The following is a 13179-nucleotide window of genomic DNA, read 5'->3' as shown; positions in this document are numbered from 1 at the left end:
ATGTAGTCATTCAGACCCCCCCATTCCTAGCACCTGGACGGACTCAACTGTCTGTAGCTCCAGTTTCAGGCTCTCCGATGCCCTCTTCTGGCAACTGCAGGCAAGACACACATAAAAATATTAATGGGGCTGGACATGGTTCTGCTGTAAACAGCACTGACTGCTCTTGCAGAGGACCTAGGTTCAATTCCCAGCTCCCACATGACAGCTCACAGCGGTGTGAAACTGCATTTCCGGGAGATCTGATACTTTTCTTATAGATTCTGTGGGCACCTGGAACACATGTTCCAGGTAAAGGCTGTGTGCGCGAAGGCAAAATATCTTTACAGATGAAACTGTTTAATTAAAAAAGAGAAAAAAAAAAAAAAAAGACATCACTCCTACCTGATTGCTATGGGAGACCTGGCAAAGATAGAGGATGTTTTTACTTAATTTCAGGTAAAATAGCTGAAGCTGGGTACACTGGCACATATATGCGAGCCAAGGCAGAAAGATTGCCAGGAGCTCAAGGCCAGCCAGTACAGTAAACTGACAGGCCCTGCCTCAAAAGCCTGAATGTGGTGGTGCTTCCAGTAACCCCAGCATTTGAGAAGAAATAGGAGCAGGAGATCAAGGCCAACCTTATCCACAACCCAAGTTCAAGGCCAGCCAGAGCTACATGAGACCCTGTCTCAAAAACTCAAACCAAGCCTGGCAGAGGTGGCGCACACCTTTGATTCTAGTACTTCGGAGGCAGAGGCGGGTAGATCTCTGAGTTTGACGCCAGCCTGGTCTACAGAGGGAGTTCCAGGACAGCCAGGGTTACAGAGAGAAACCTTATCTCAAAAAACCAAAACAAAAGCAAAAAAAAAAAAAAAAAAAAAAAAAATCAACCAAAATTCAAAACATACAACAGAAATGACAGATAACTGTGGGCCAGTGAGAGGGCTCGTCGGGTAAAGGAGCTTGCCACCAAGCCTAAAGAACTGAGTTAGATTCTTGGGACTAACGTGGTAGAAGGAGAGAACACTATAAAGTTATCCTCTGACCCCCACATGCATGCGTGCATGCTGTGGCACACCCACCCTACTAAACAGATCAATTTAATTTAGAAGTTAAAGACCACCAAACTGTAAGCTGTACACGATCTCGATTTTAAAGACACACAAACTACAGAATAATTATATGGGGTGGGGCATTTGAATTGGATCCCTACCCACTCACGGGATATCCTCACAGACTGGTTAATGTTCTTAGCCACATGACTCCATCTGCTTCCTTACTGGGCCCCAGCTGGGGCATATTCTTTAACTTCATTAAAGCACCGTAGGCTGCTGCGAATTAACTTGCAAGCCGTATGTTTTATAGGCTAGTTAAAGCCTATGAGAGGGTTCTCAGAGTGCACCTTGCACAGTGCCCTGGCTAGACACCATCTAGGAAGGACAACTATAATATCCTGCCATTCAACACTTGGAAAACTCATTGATGAACACAGAAGGGGAAACTCTTTTACATATATCCCCAGGAGGGAGGAATGATCCCTGGGTTAGTTCAGGGTTCGGACAGTATGAACCATAACGAAAAGCAGGAACTGAACCAGTTTTTTTCCCTTAAGACTTATTTATTTATGTAATTTATGTATATAAATGTTTTGGCCTGAATTATGTCTGTACATTAGAAGAGGGCACCTGATCCCATAGGGCTACAGGTATAGATAACAGATGGTCCTGAGCCGCCACGTGAGTGCAGGGAATCGAACTTAGGTCTTCAGGAAGAGTAGCCACTGCTCCTGACTGCTGCTGAGCCATTGCGCCAGCCTTGAACCAGTTACTGACGCGTTGGCACTGTAGCCAGGGCGCATGTGTATGGATGGTGCCTCTGTGTGCTTCCTTGTAATCTGCATTTCTTTGCCTGATCGCTCCCTGGCAAACCTTTGCTTTTTATAAAGGGCTGGTGAGATGGCTTAGCAGGTAAAGGCATGTGCTCCCGAGCCTACCTGAGTTTGATTTCCCAGGACTGACATGGTAAGTGGGTAGATAGGTATGCAGAGAGAACCAACCCTCCCAAATTGTCCTCTGACCTCCAAACATGTGCATGGAATGCACACTTGCACGGGAGTGCACGCGCACGCACACACACAAGTATATTAAAACTTTTAATATAATTAATACACGCCAGGCGGTGGTGGCACACGCCTTTAATCCCAGCACTCGGGGGGGGGGAGGGGGGGGCAGAGGCAGGTGGATTTCTGAGTTCGAGGCCAGCCTGGTCTACAAAGTGAGTTCCAGGACAGCCAGAGCTACACAGAGAAACCCTGTCTCGAAAAAAACAAAATAATAATAAATAATAATGATAATAATTTGAAGAAGAAAAGGGGGTTGCCTCACTGCCTCACAACATGATACTCTTTTCTGGCCTCTGGGAATACAAAGCACACACATACACACACACACACACACACACACACATATATGTATATATATATATATGTATATATATATATATATATATTTATATTTATATGTACATGTACATGTATATGTATATATGTATACATTGTGTGTACACATCAAGATCAAACTCCAGAACAGTCACCTCCTTATGTTGATGCTCAGCTAGAGCTTAGTAGCTTTTCACCTGGATGGTGAAAAGACACTATGGATTCAGTGGAAGACTTTCATTTTTTTATTTTTGGAGATAAGGTGTCACTGCTGAGTGGTGGTGGCACAGGCCTTCAATTCCAACACTCGGGAGGCAGAGGCAGGTGGATTTCTGAATTTGAGCCAGCCTGGTCTACAGAGTAAGTTCTAGGATAGCCAGAGCTACACAGAGAAACCTTGTCTTGAAAACAGACACACACACACACACACACACACACACACACACACACACACACACATATGAACAGATGTCATTGAGTTATCGTAAACTTACTTTATACTTGCCTAAGTTGGACTCAAAACTTGGAATCCTCTTGCCTTTACTTCCTGGGTGCTGGGAACTACAAGTACATGCCTATGTCTGGCATGGTAGGTGACTTTAGAGGCTGAGTGTGTGACTCTAGAATGTTCTTTATCAGAGAAGCTGGCCACTGTGTCGACAGCTACTCAAACTACCCGTGACTTCATTGTCATTGTCATCTGGAGACACAGCCTAGAATTGCCTCAGAAAGAGAGTCTTCGTGAGGGCTTGTCTAGGTCAGGGTGACCTGTGGGCACGTCTGTGTGGAGACTGTCTTAATTTAATTGATGTGGGAAGACCTGGCCCACTGTGGGTGTTACCATTCCCTAGTCACGGGGTCCTGAACAGTGTGAATGTAGAAAGGGCCATTTGTAAGAAACATACTCTGTGTACCTTCATTTCTCTTGAGGTCAGAGGTGTGACTAGCTTCTTCAAGCTCCTTTCAAGGATAGACTGTACCCTGGAACTGAAAACAACCCTTTCTCTCTGAAGGTTGCATTTGTCAGAGCATTTTATCACAGCACAGGAAACTAAACTGAAACACCACCCATGGAGAAACCCCAGTAGGGAGGAAAGAGGCTTCTTGGCCACAGAAGAATAAGTGGACCACAGGAGAGACATGAATGCTTTGACCTAGGGCTTCCACAGCTTTGTAAGACCCTGTGCTGTGAATACAGGCATGTACCACACCAGGCCTGGCTTCAGGACAACACTTAAATAAATATTTATACAGTACAGACATCAACAATATCTATCTGTTCTGAACTGGCAAGGTTACCACATTTAGATAATTGTTTAATAGAAAAAGACAGAGACCTTGTATAATCCTTCAGTCTGTCCTTGGGTAACACCTGGCATTTTTTTCAGCACTCCCCCAACTCCCCCCCCCCACCCCCCCGTGTGACTTTGGAAGCATGAGAGGGGTACCTTGCAGAAGTCTGCCTCCTCGGTAGAGGTGAAGAGCTAGTGCTGCTTCCAGATTTTCATCCATGATCAGGTTGGCAATTTCAGATGGGCTTTCAAAATCAAAGGCATCTCTCAGAACACACATGTGGCCTGCAGCTTCTAGGTGGTCCCTTTATTAAAACAAAACAAAACAAAACAAAACAAAACAAAACAAACAAAACCAAACAAAACAAAACAAAACAAAACAAAACAGAGAGAGGGAAAAGTTGGTTGGAGTTGTCACCTTGGTTAAGGCATGTGGTGATTTGAATACGCTTGGCCCAGGGAATAGCACTATTAGGAGGTGTGCCCTTGTTGGAGGAAGTGTGTCACTATGGGAGTGGGCAATGAGAACCTCCTAACATAAAAGCCAGTCTTCTGGGGCTGGTGAGATGGCTTAGCTGGTAAGAGCACTGACTGCTCTTCCAAAGGTCCTGAGTTCAAATCCCAGCCAACCACATGGTGGCTCACAACCATCCATAATGAGATCTGACATCCTCTTCTGATGTGCCTGAAGTCAGCCACAGTGTACCTATGTATAATAGATAAATAAATTTTAAAAAATAAAAATAAAAAAAGAGCCAGTCTTCTCCTAGTGACCTTCCGATGAAGATGTAGAAACCTCAGCTTTTCCTACACCTTATCTGCCTACTGTCATGCCTTGATGATAATGAACTGAACCTCTGAACCTAAGCCAGCCCCAATTAAATGTGTGCCTATATAAACGTTGCCTTGGTCACGGTGTCCTTCACAGCAGTAAAACCCTACCTGAGACAAAGCTTTGAGTAAGTCCCACATAGTAACTCTTTTCTGAGCTGCTTTTATTTTTGGGGGGTTGGGGGGAGAGGCAATCTGTACTGAAACACAGATGGAAGTTTGAAGATGACCACAGTAGTCATCCATTCCCCAGCCTGCAGGACCCAGGACTGTGGCTGGGATCAAGGTCAGGGCAATCCCAGCTTTGAGACACAAAAGCTTCTCACCACATTCAGTGGCATTGGCCTACCTCGGGGCTCCATCTGCATCTCTCTGACTCCACTCCTGCCTTTGTCCACTGTCCCTTCGCTCTAGATGGTGCCCGATGTGCATCTTACAGTAGCTGCCACTCACTTTTTTATGTTTCCTTTAGGCTTACATCATTTTATGATTATGAGTGTTTTGCCTGCATGCGTGTCTGTGTACCACATATAATGCTGGTACCTACAGAAGTCAGACGGTGTCAGATCTACCAACACTGGAGTTCTAGATGATCGTGAGTTGCCATGTGGGTATTGGGGACCAAGCTCATATCCTCTGCAACAGCCGCCAGCGCTCTTACCCACGGAGTCATCTCTCCAGCCCCTGACATTTGTTTCTTTAATGATTGCAAAGGGCAGGCATGATGGCTCCATGGAATAAAGGCCTTTGATGCTAAGCCAAACTTGGTTCTAACTATCTGAATCTGATCCTATTGGGATCCACGTGATGGAAGGAGAGAACCAACTGTCCCAAGTTGTCCTTTTACCTTAACCTGTATGCTGTGGCATACAGCATGTGAAGTCACTCCCCACCCCCCAAGCACCATGCTTCCTGCTCCAAAGTAAATTAATAAATATAATCTCAAAGTTTTTTTTAAAGGTTTATTTACTTCTATGAGTACACTATAGCTGTCATCAGATAGATACACCAGAAGAGGGCGTCAGATTTCATTACGGATGGTTGTGAGCCACTATGGGGTTGCTGGGATTTGAACTCAGGACCTCTGGAAGAGCAGTCAGTGCTCTTAACCATCTGAGCCATCTCTCCAGCCCAATCTTTAAAGTTTTAACGACCATCCCCCAGAATGTGCTCCCATCTTGAATCTCCAGAAGTAGGAACTGAATAAACCTCCGTTTCTGTATTAACCTGACGTTACCCAGCATCAGGTTAATTTGTTACTGTAAGCAGGACTGGACTAGATGGATCATCTGGTGTCCAATGTGCTGTAGAAACAAAAAGGGCTTAGGAAGAAGCATCAGGCTGAAGGAGTACTCAGTACCATGTTCACTGAGTACTCAGTACCATGTTCACTCTGGGACACAGGATGGGGCCCGTGGCAGTGCTAACATACGAATGCTAACATCTCTTTGCATAAGGTAAAGGCATATATTAAATAACATGCTAACGGCACTGTGCAAATTGAGCAAAACCTAGAGCTGGAAAAAGAGCTCTGAGGTTGGAACACTAGCTGCTCTTGCATTGGACCCCGGGTTCAATTCCCAGCACGTATCTGTGGCTTACAACGATATGTAACTCCAGTTCCAGGGGAATCTGTTGCCCTCTTCTGGCCAGTGTGGGAACTTCACACACACACACACACACACACACACACACACAAAAGTATATTACAACTTTTAATATAAAAAGTGCTTTTAAAATAAATTAATACATGCCAGGCAGTGGTGGTGCACGCCTTTAATCCCAGCATTTGGGAGGCAGAGGCAGGCAGATTTCTGAGTTTGAGGCCAGACTGGTCTACAGAGTGAGTTCCAGGACAGCCAGGGCTATACAGAGAAACCCTGTCTCGAAAAAAAAAAAAAAAAAATCAATCAATAAATACAAGTCAATCAAAACAAGCAAAATGGGTCTGAAGTTTTTGATGTGGTTCTTACTGACTTTACTTATTGTTCAGCACAGGGCTTGACGCAAGCTAAACAAGATTTTATCACCGAATTACATCCCCGGGGCTCACCAGGTCACCAGGCTGGCCTTGAACTCACTCTGTAGGCCAGGCAGACCTTGAACCTGCAATCCTCCTGCCCCAGCCTCCCAAGTAACTGGGATACCAAGCCTGTGTCACTACGCCTAGCTCGCGTTGCATAATTTGGCTGTACCATTCTCATTGTTAACTTTGATCAGTCATCGGAGGTCAATAGCACGGCCCTCCCCACGTTCAACAGTGATGACAGTGGTGGTGCCTGGGTAGCACTCACAAGGGAGCCTGTCAACTCTGCAGCTAATTCTTTCCTCAGCCTGAAACTCACATCATTCGTGAGTTGGAATGCTATGTGTTCTGGGCAGCTGTAACTGCTATTTCATCTCCAGAAAGCTCTAGGAAATGAGAAGCTGCTGGCAGATGGCAGCAACTCTGAATTCTACTAGAGAATGAATACTCGAGAGAGATCCATGAGCTCTGCTGAATCCATTCAGAAGGGAAAGGGGACCGTGGCCGTGGATAAGGAGAGTCACAATTACAAGATGCTCTTCGCCTACTAAATGCCCTTTAAACAGCACTGTGACACTCATTGAATGGTCTCATAAACATTCTAAATGAAAAATAACTTTAATCTTAATACTCGGTGGGCTGAAATCTTAACTCCGGTGCCCGGCTGACTTATAACACTTTCCAATTACTTTGTCCCCCTTCCCTCTCTCACAGGATAACTCAATTCAATAACAGATTCACAAAGTACCTATTATGCCCAAGAAAGTATGTTTTTTTTTTCTTCTTTCCCAGCAAAAGATTTTTAAAGACAGGAGCTGAGCTGGGTGTGGTGTCCAATACCTTTGATCCCACTGCTCAAGGGGCAGGAGGAAGGTGGATCTGTGAATTTGAGACCAGCCTGATCTACACAGCAAGTCCAGGGCAGCCAGTGGTCTAAAACCCTGCTCAAAACAAAACAATACAAAACAGCTGGTAATACACACATACACACACACAGACTTTAATAATTAGCTCTCATTACTTCCAGGAAAAGGATACCAATTTGACCAATTTGCATGTTCATGACTTAAGATTAGAAATCACCTCACCCATCTCCATCCAGCAACAACCCCGTTCTTTAAGATTAAGTTTTATTGTTTTTTAATTATGTCTATATGCTTGCATGTGCAACATGTGCATGCAGTACCCAGAGTGGCCAGAAGAGGGCATCAGACCCATTGTAACTGAAGCGACAGGCAGTGGTGAGCCACCATGTGGGTGCTGGGAACTGAACCTGGGTTCTCAGCAAGAGCAACAAGTACTCTTGGCCTCTGAGCCACCTCTCCAGTGCCATGAGTCATACCGTTTCAAAGGGCAGGTTTTATGGTGTGTTGAGTGTGGCTCAGGTGGAAAGGAAGAGACATTTCTACAGGCAGCCTTCTCAGACACTGTAGCGTATGGCCAAGTCGCTTTCCCAGGCTGCCATCTCCGCACACTTCTCCATCAGAGGATTCTCACAGTATAACTGGGTAATACTTTGTGCATTTACATGCAGAACCTTCTTCCAAACGGTCATGCTTGGCTCTAACACACACGCACAGCTCTGGTTGCCTGGCTACTGGCTTCAGGGGTGGTGGTGCTCTGATGGGTGAAGTGCCACCTAGTCTTTAGTCCTCATTTGCTAAGTGTCTAAATGTTAGCGGACCTCCAACACCTGCTGCTTATGTTAAGTTTCAAACTCTGGACAAATGGATGAGGTGTGTTGTCGGGCTGTGTGTCTGCCTCACCGCTTGGGGTTCCCGAGTCATGGTAGGGTCCCAGCAAGTATTTTTCCAGGTGAGAAACACTGGGGACTTGGACAGGCGCCGTGATTCCCAGCCTCCTGTGTACCCAGACTCCACTTTCCCTACAAGCTAGACAGGAAGGGGATGGCTGAGTCTGGGACGAGTGGGGGTGGGGGTGCGGCAATCCCATTTGGTCCTGAGTGAGTACGGAGGGGCGGGGAGATAGAAAGCCTTCTCCTGGAGATTTAGTCACATCTCTTTACAACGAAGGTCTCTGCACTCAAAGCGAACCTTAATGAATGAGACGGTCCTTGCTTGTCCAAACTGTTTTATTTGCTTATGAGTTATGTGAACGAATACATTGTACTCGGTGAACCAGGGCTTAAATACTTTTTGCGGGAAGAATCCCGGGAAGGGAAGCTCATTGGCTAAACCCTCAAGTCCTATCTAGACACCTCATTAGCATTGAGAACTCCAGGGTTTTATGCTACCAATTATCACGATCCTCTCGGTAGGGCGTCATGGTTACGTGTTCCAGATCAGGTAATTTGGTAGGGAGCTGACCTCAAGCCTACCATTCTCAACTCTTGAGATTTCCCGGGGGTTAGGCCAGCTCAACCTTACCAGTTCCTCTGACTGGTGGCAAGATCCACTTGCCTCACAATGTCTATTTAGCATATCAAAGCTGGCCTGGCTGCCATGTTCTCCCAGCATTCCTCAGCCTCTACCTGTTATGGGGTATGGCTGGCATGCCCTGCCCCCACTCTGCAGCCCAGCTGGGCTGCCCTTCCCCCAGAGGCTCTGCCCTATATAAGAGACATTTTGGTTACCTGCCCCTTTTGTTCCTTTAGCCTCTTGGCTGCTGCTTCTGGTCCCCACCCCCTCCTCTCCCTCTCTCCACATGTCCCAGCTCAGTCTGGTCCACTCTGAACTCTCCCCAATGTCTCTGCCTCTGGCTAAGCTCTCCCACATAGCTATAAAAAAAGAACCTTACCCACTCCATTGTACCTAGTAGGAGCACTCATGTCTTTTCCTTCCCTTTTTATTTTTTTCTTTTTCTGTTCAACTTAGGCAGAAAGAAAAATAGTCTGTTTCCCTGCACTTCCCAGGCACCCATGATGCCCTCTGAGTCCTTGGTATGGTTTGAGTGTGAGACATACGTGTTGAGGGCGTGTGTGTGTGTGTGTGTGTGTGTGTGTGCGCAGCTCTGTATAGTCTTTGCGTGGTGACTGATTCCTGAAAACCTCAATGATACTGATGGATCAATCAAATGGATCAATGGGTTTGGAGAAGGGCTTGGCCCTCCACACTCAGAGATCTGAAACCTTCATACAAATTCTGCTTTCTGTCTCTGATCCCTCTCAGTGAATTTAGTTTCGTTTGGTTTGGGTTTTTTTTTGGGGGGGGGGGAGCAGTGTGTGTGTGTGTGTGTGTGGCCTTGGCTGTCTTGGAACTAACTCTAGACCAGGCTAATCTCAAACTCATGGAGAGCCACCTGCCGCTACCTCTGGGAGTATTGTGATTAAAGATGTGCACCACCATTGCCAGGCTCATCAGAGTTGCCTAATTTATTAGTTAGCTAGTTGGTTCCTATAAAACATCAGTTCTGAACCTGTGGGTCATGACCCCTTTGAGAGTTGAATAACCCTTTCACAGAGGTTACTCAAGACCATTGTAAAACACAGATATTTCCATTACCACTCATAACAGGAGCAGACTTACAGTTAGCAACGAAAACATTTTATGGTTGGAGTATCAGCATAACATTTGGAACTGTAGTCAAGAGTCAACAGCATTAGGGAGGTTGAAACCCATTGCTCTACAGCAAAACCCAGAAAACTTGAAATTCTCCCCTTATTGATTCACCAAAAAGCTTTCCCACCTAAAATCTGGTCATTGCAGCAGAACTCAGGAGGGAAATGATAGAGGGGGTGATGAGGAAGGAGAAAGTGAGTCTGGCTGCAAAAGACGTTTTCCCAGGTGGCTTCAGATTGCTGCCTTTCCCTGAGGTACCTTCTCTCTAGTTTCAACCGTAAACATGTTTGTTGTTCACTAGCCCTCTGTGGATGAAGTAAGAACAGCTGCCACCCACTGCCCAAAGTCCAGTTCTCCTGCGACAATTCTGGCTCAACACTCTCTGCCCTAAACCAACTTGACCCTGACAGTGTGTGTTCTCCTGAGAGCCAAGGGTTACACAGTACTTGGCAGCATTTTCTGGTCACCCTCGGGAGTGCCACAGACACTGAGTTCCCCTAGGATTTGAAACAAAGGTCAAGGGGCATGGAGGGGCGTGGTGGCACACACCTCTAATCCAAGGGCTCAGGAGAGAGATGGGAGGATCAGAAGTTCAAGTCCTTCTCTATTGGGGGCCAGACCTATTCTCATTATGAGGTGTGTGGGGGAGGGGAGGGAGAGTGTTTAAGAGCATCCCTAGCTATAGCCGACTGTTTCACAAACAGTGATGGTGGTGGTGACCATCTCGAGAAATGGCTTAGTGGTTAAGAACACTGGATGCTCTTTCTAGGACACATTCATTTCTCAGCACCCACACAGTGACTCACAAACATCTGTTAACCCAGCTCCAGGGGTATCTGATGCCCTCTTCCAGCCCCCATGAACAGCAGGTACTGATGCAGTGCATAAACATACACGCATATAGACACATTCCGGCAAACAACAACAACAACAAAACCCACCCATACGCAAATGATAAAAACTAAAAGCAGCAACACATTTCAAAAATACCAGGAAAGCCAATTTGAGAGTGGAAAGCAAGATGTCTTTGGGTTTCTGGAGGATGGTCTCTGTCTCAGCTGCTCATCGACCACTGTCATGAGGAAGCCATTCCCAGACAGTGGAAGACATCTGGGGGTCTCATTATAAAAGCAGGGGTTAGCTGGGGGGATGCAGCCCCGTGATGACTGACTGCAGGGCATGCGTCAGACCCTGTGTTCCCTGTCCCCCAGGACTGTCAGTGGAAGCGGGGAGGGGGTTGAGAGGGAGCTGGAGAAGCTAGCTATCCACAAAAGCGGGGATTGACCCAGGAAGCTGTTTTAAGATTAACTTGAATTATTGAAAGGTTTTGGGGGCTCAGCCTCCTCTCCATGAGAGGAAAGATGCTCTGAAATCCCTGGGCCCAGCACTAGCTGGACAGAGCTACTGAGGTTCCTACTCACATCTACTTCCCGTGTCCTTTTTTTCTCCACCAAGGCGAAGTGAAGTTTGTTCTCTGGGTTACATTTATTTTGAGACAGGTCCATGTAACCTATCTAACCTTGAACTCATGAAAGTCCTCCTGCTTCTGTCTTCTAAATGCAGGGGTCAGAGGCATGAGCCACCACACCCGCCTGTGTTCTAGGCTTCTGATTACAGTTTTCTTTTAAAGTTGTATTTTAGCCATGCAAAATGGCAGTGGTGTAATGCCAGAACTCGGGAGGCAGAGGCCAGGCTGATGTCTCCAGAGCCTGTTCCAGAACAGCCAAGGCTATACAGAGAAACCCTGTCTCAAAAAACAAACGAACAAAAAGTTGTGGTTTTATTAATGTCTTTATGTGTATGTCTCTGTGCATGTATGGGCACAAATGGGTGGGTGCCCCAAGGAGATTAAAACCATGTCAGATGTCCTGGAGCTGGAGTTACAGCTGACTGTGGGCCGCCTGATGTGATAGGAACAAGACCTCAGCCCTCTGAAAAGAGAAGCAAGTGCTATTAACTGCTGCACCGTCTCTCCATCTTTTCTTTCTCTTCTCTTCTCTTCCTTCCTTCCTTCCTTCCTTCCTTCCTATCTTTCTTTCTTTCTTTCTTTCTTTCTTTCTTTCTTTCTTTCTTTCTTTCTTTCTTTCTTTCTTTCCTCCTCTCTCCCTGTCCCTCTCTCTTTCCAGACTGTCATTATGTAGCCCCTGGCTGGCCTAAAGCTCACTTAAGTAAACTAAACTGTTCTTGAACTCACAAAGATCTGCCTTCTTCCACACTCTGTTTGCCTGCTCGTGTATTTATTTGCTTCCATTTATTTATTTATGTATGTATTTATTACAGGGTCTCATGTGAACTCTTTACTTAGTAGAGAATCACCATAAGCTTTTGATCCTTAGGCTCCGCATTCAAAGTCCTGATCAGATCGCACATATGTACCACCACACCCATTATGCACAATGCTGGGGGTGGACCCCAGGGCCTAATGTCTGCTAAGCAAGCACTCTACCAACTGAGCCACAAGCACCCTGAGCCACAAGCACTCTACCAACTAAGCCACAAGTACTCTGAGCTATAAGCACTCTACCAACTGAGCCACAAGTACCCTGAGCCACAAGCATTCTACCGACTAAGCCACAAGTAGTCTGAGCCACAAGCACTCTACCAACTACATCATAAACACTCTGAGCCACAAACACTCTACCAACTGAGCCACAAGCACCCTGAGCCACAAGCATTCTACCAACTAAGCCACAAGTACTCTGAGCTACAAGCACTCTACCAGATGAGCCATAAGCACTCTACCAACAGCCCCCATTGCTTCTAAAACGCATGGGACACAGGTTCAGTCCCTCTTACCTGCCATCCTACAGCTAACACTACCTTCATTTTATGGCTGTTCTTGGCCTTTTGTGACAAAAACCTTGCCCTTATTTCCAGCCTCATGCCCAACCCTGACTCGGGCAGATTAGCTGCCTTGTCACACTGTGATGCCCTGATTCATGACCACCAGTCCTCACCAAGCCAATGAAAGGACTCAGAATCACTAAATTCTAATTACTCAGCCTCATAGAAACTTTAGTGTTTTGTTCTTCAAGATAGGGTTCCTCTGTGTAGCCCTGGCTGTCCTGGAACTCATTCTGTATTCCAGGCTGG

General features: G+C 46.2%; 1 protein-coding gene across 7 annotated transcripts in view; it reads right to left on the bottom strand.

The window, feature by feature from the left end:
* The window catches only part of Glt1d1 (glycosyltransferase 1 domain containing 1), a 77305-nt gene that overhangs the window by 61040 nt on the left and 3086 nt on the right, over positions 1–13179 (bottom strand). For 6 of the 7 annotated variants that reach the window (XR_377057.2, XM_006504309.4, XM_011240843.2 and 3 more), the window contains exon 2: positions 3868–4016. The exons of the other annotated variant lie outside the window; for it this stretch is intronic. Coding sequence is in view for 4 of the 6 variants with exons in the window: in XM_006504309.4 (XP_006504372.1) it covers positions 3868–4016 (149 nt within the window). In the remaining 2 variants the exon portion in view is untranslated. The remainder of the gene's footprint in view (positions 1–3867; positions 4017–13179) is intronic. 7 annotated transcript variants of the gene reach the window in all.

The sequence above is a fragment of the Mus musculus genome, chromosome 5 (genome assembly GCF_000001635.26).
Source record: "Mus musculus strain C57BL/6J chromosome 5, GRCm38.p6 C57BL/6J".
In the NCBI taxonomy this organism is placed as follows: domain Eukaryota; kingdom Metazoa; phylum Chordata; class Mammalia; order Rodentia; family Muridae; genus Mus; species Mus musculus.
The sequence above is the reverse complement of the archived record's forward strand: the minus strand, read 5'-3'. Positions and strand labels throughout refer to the sequence as shown.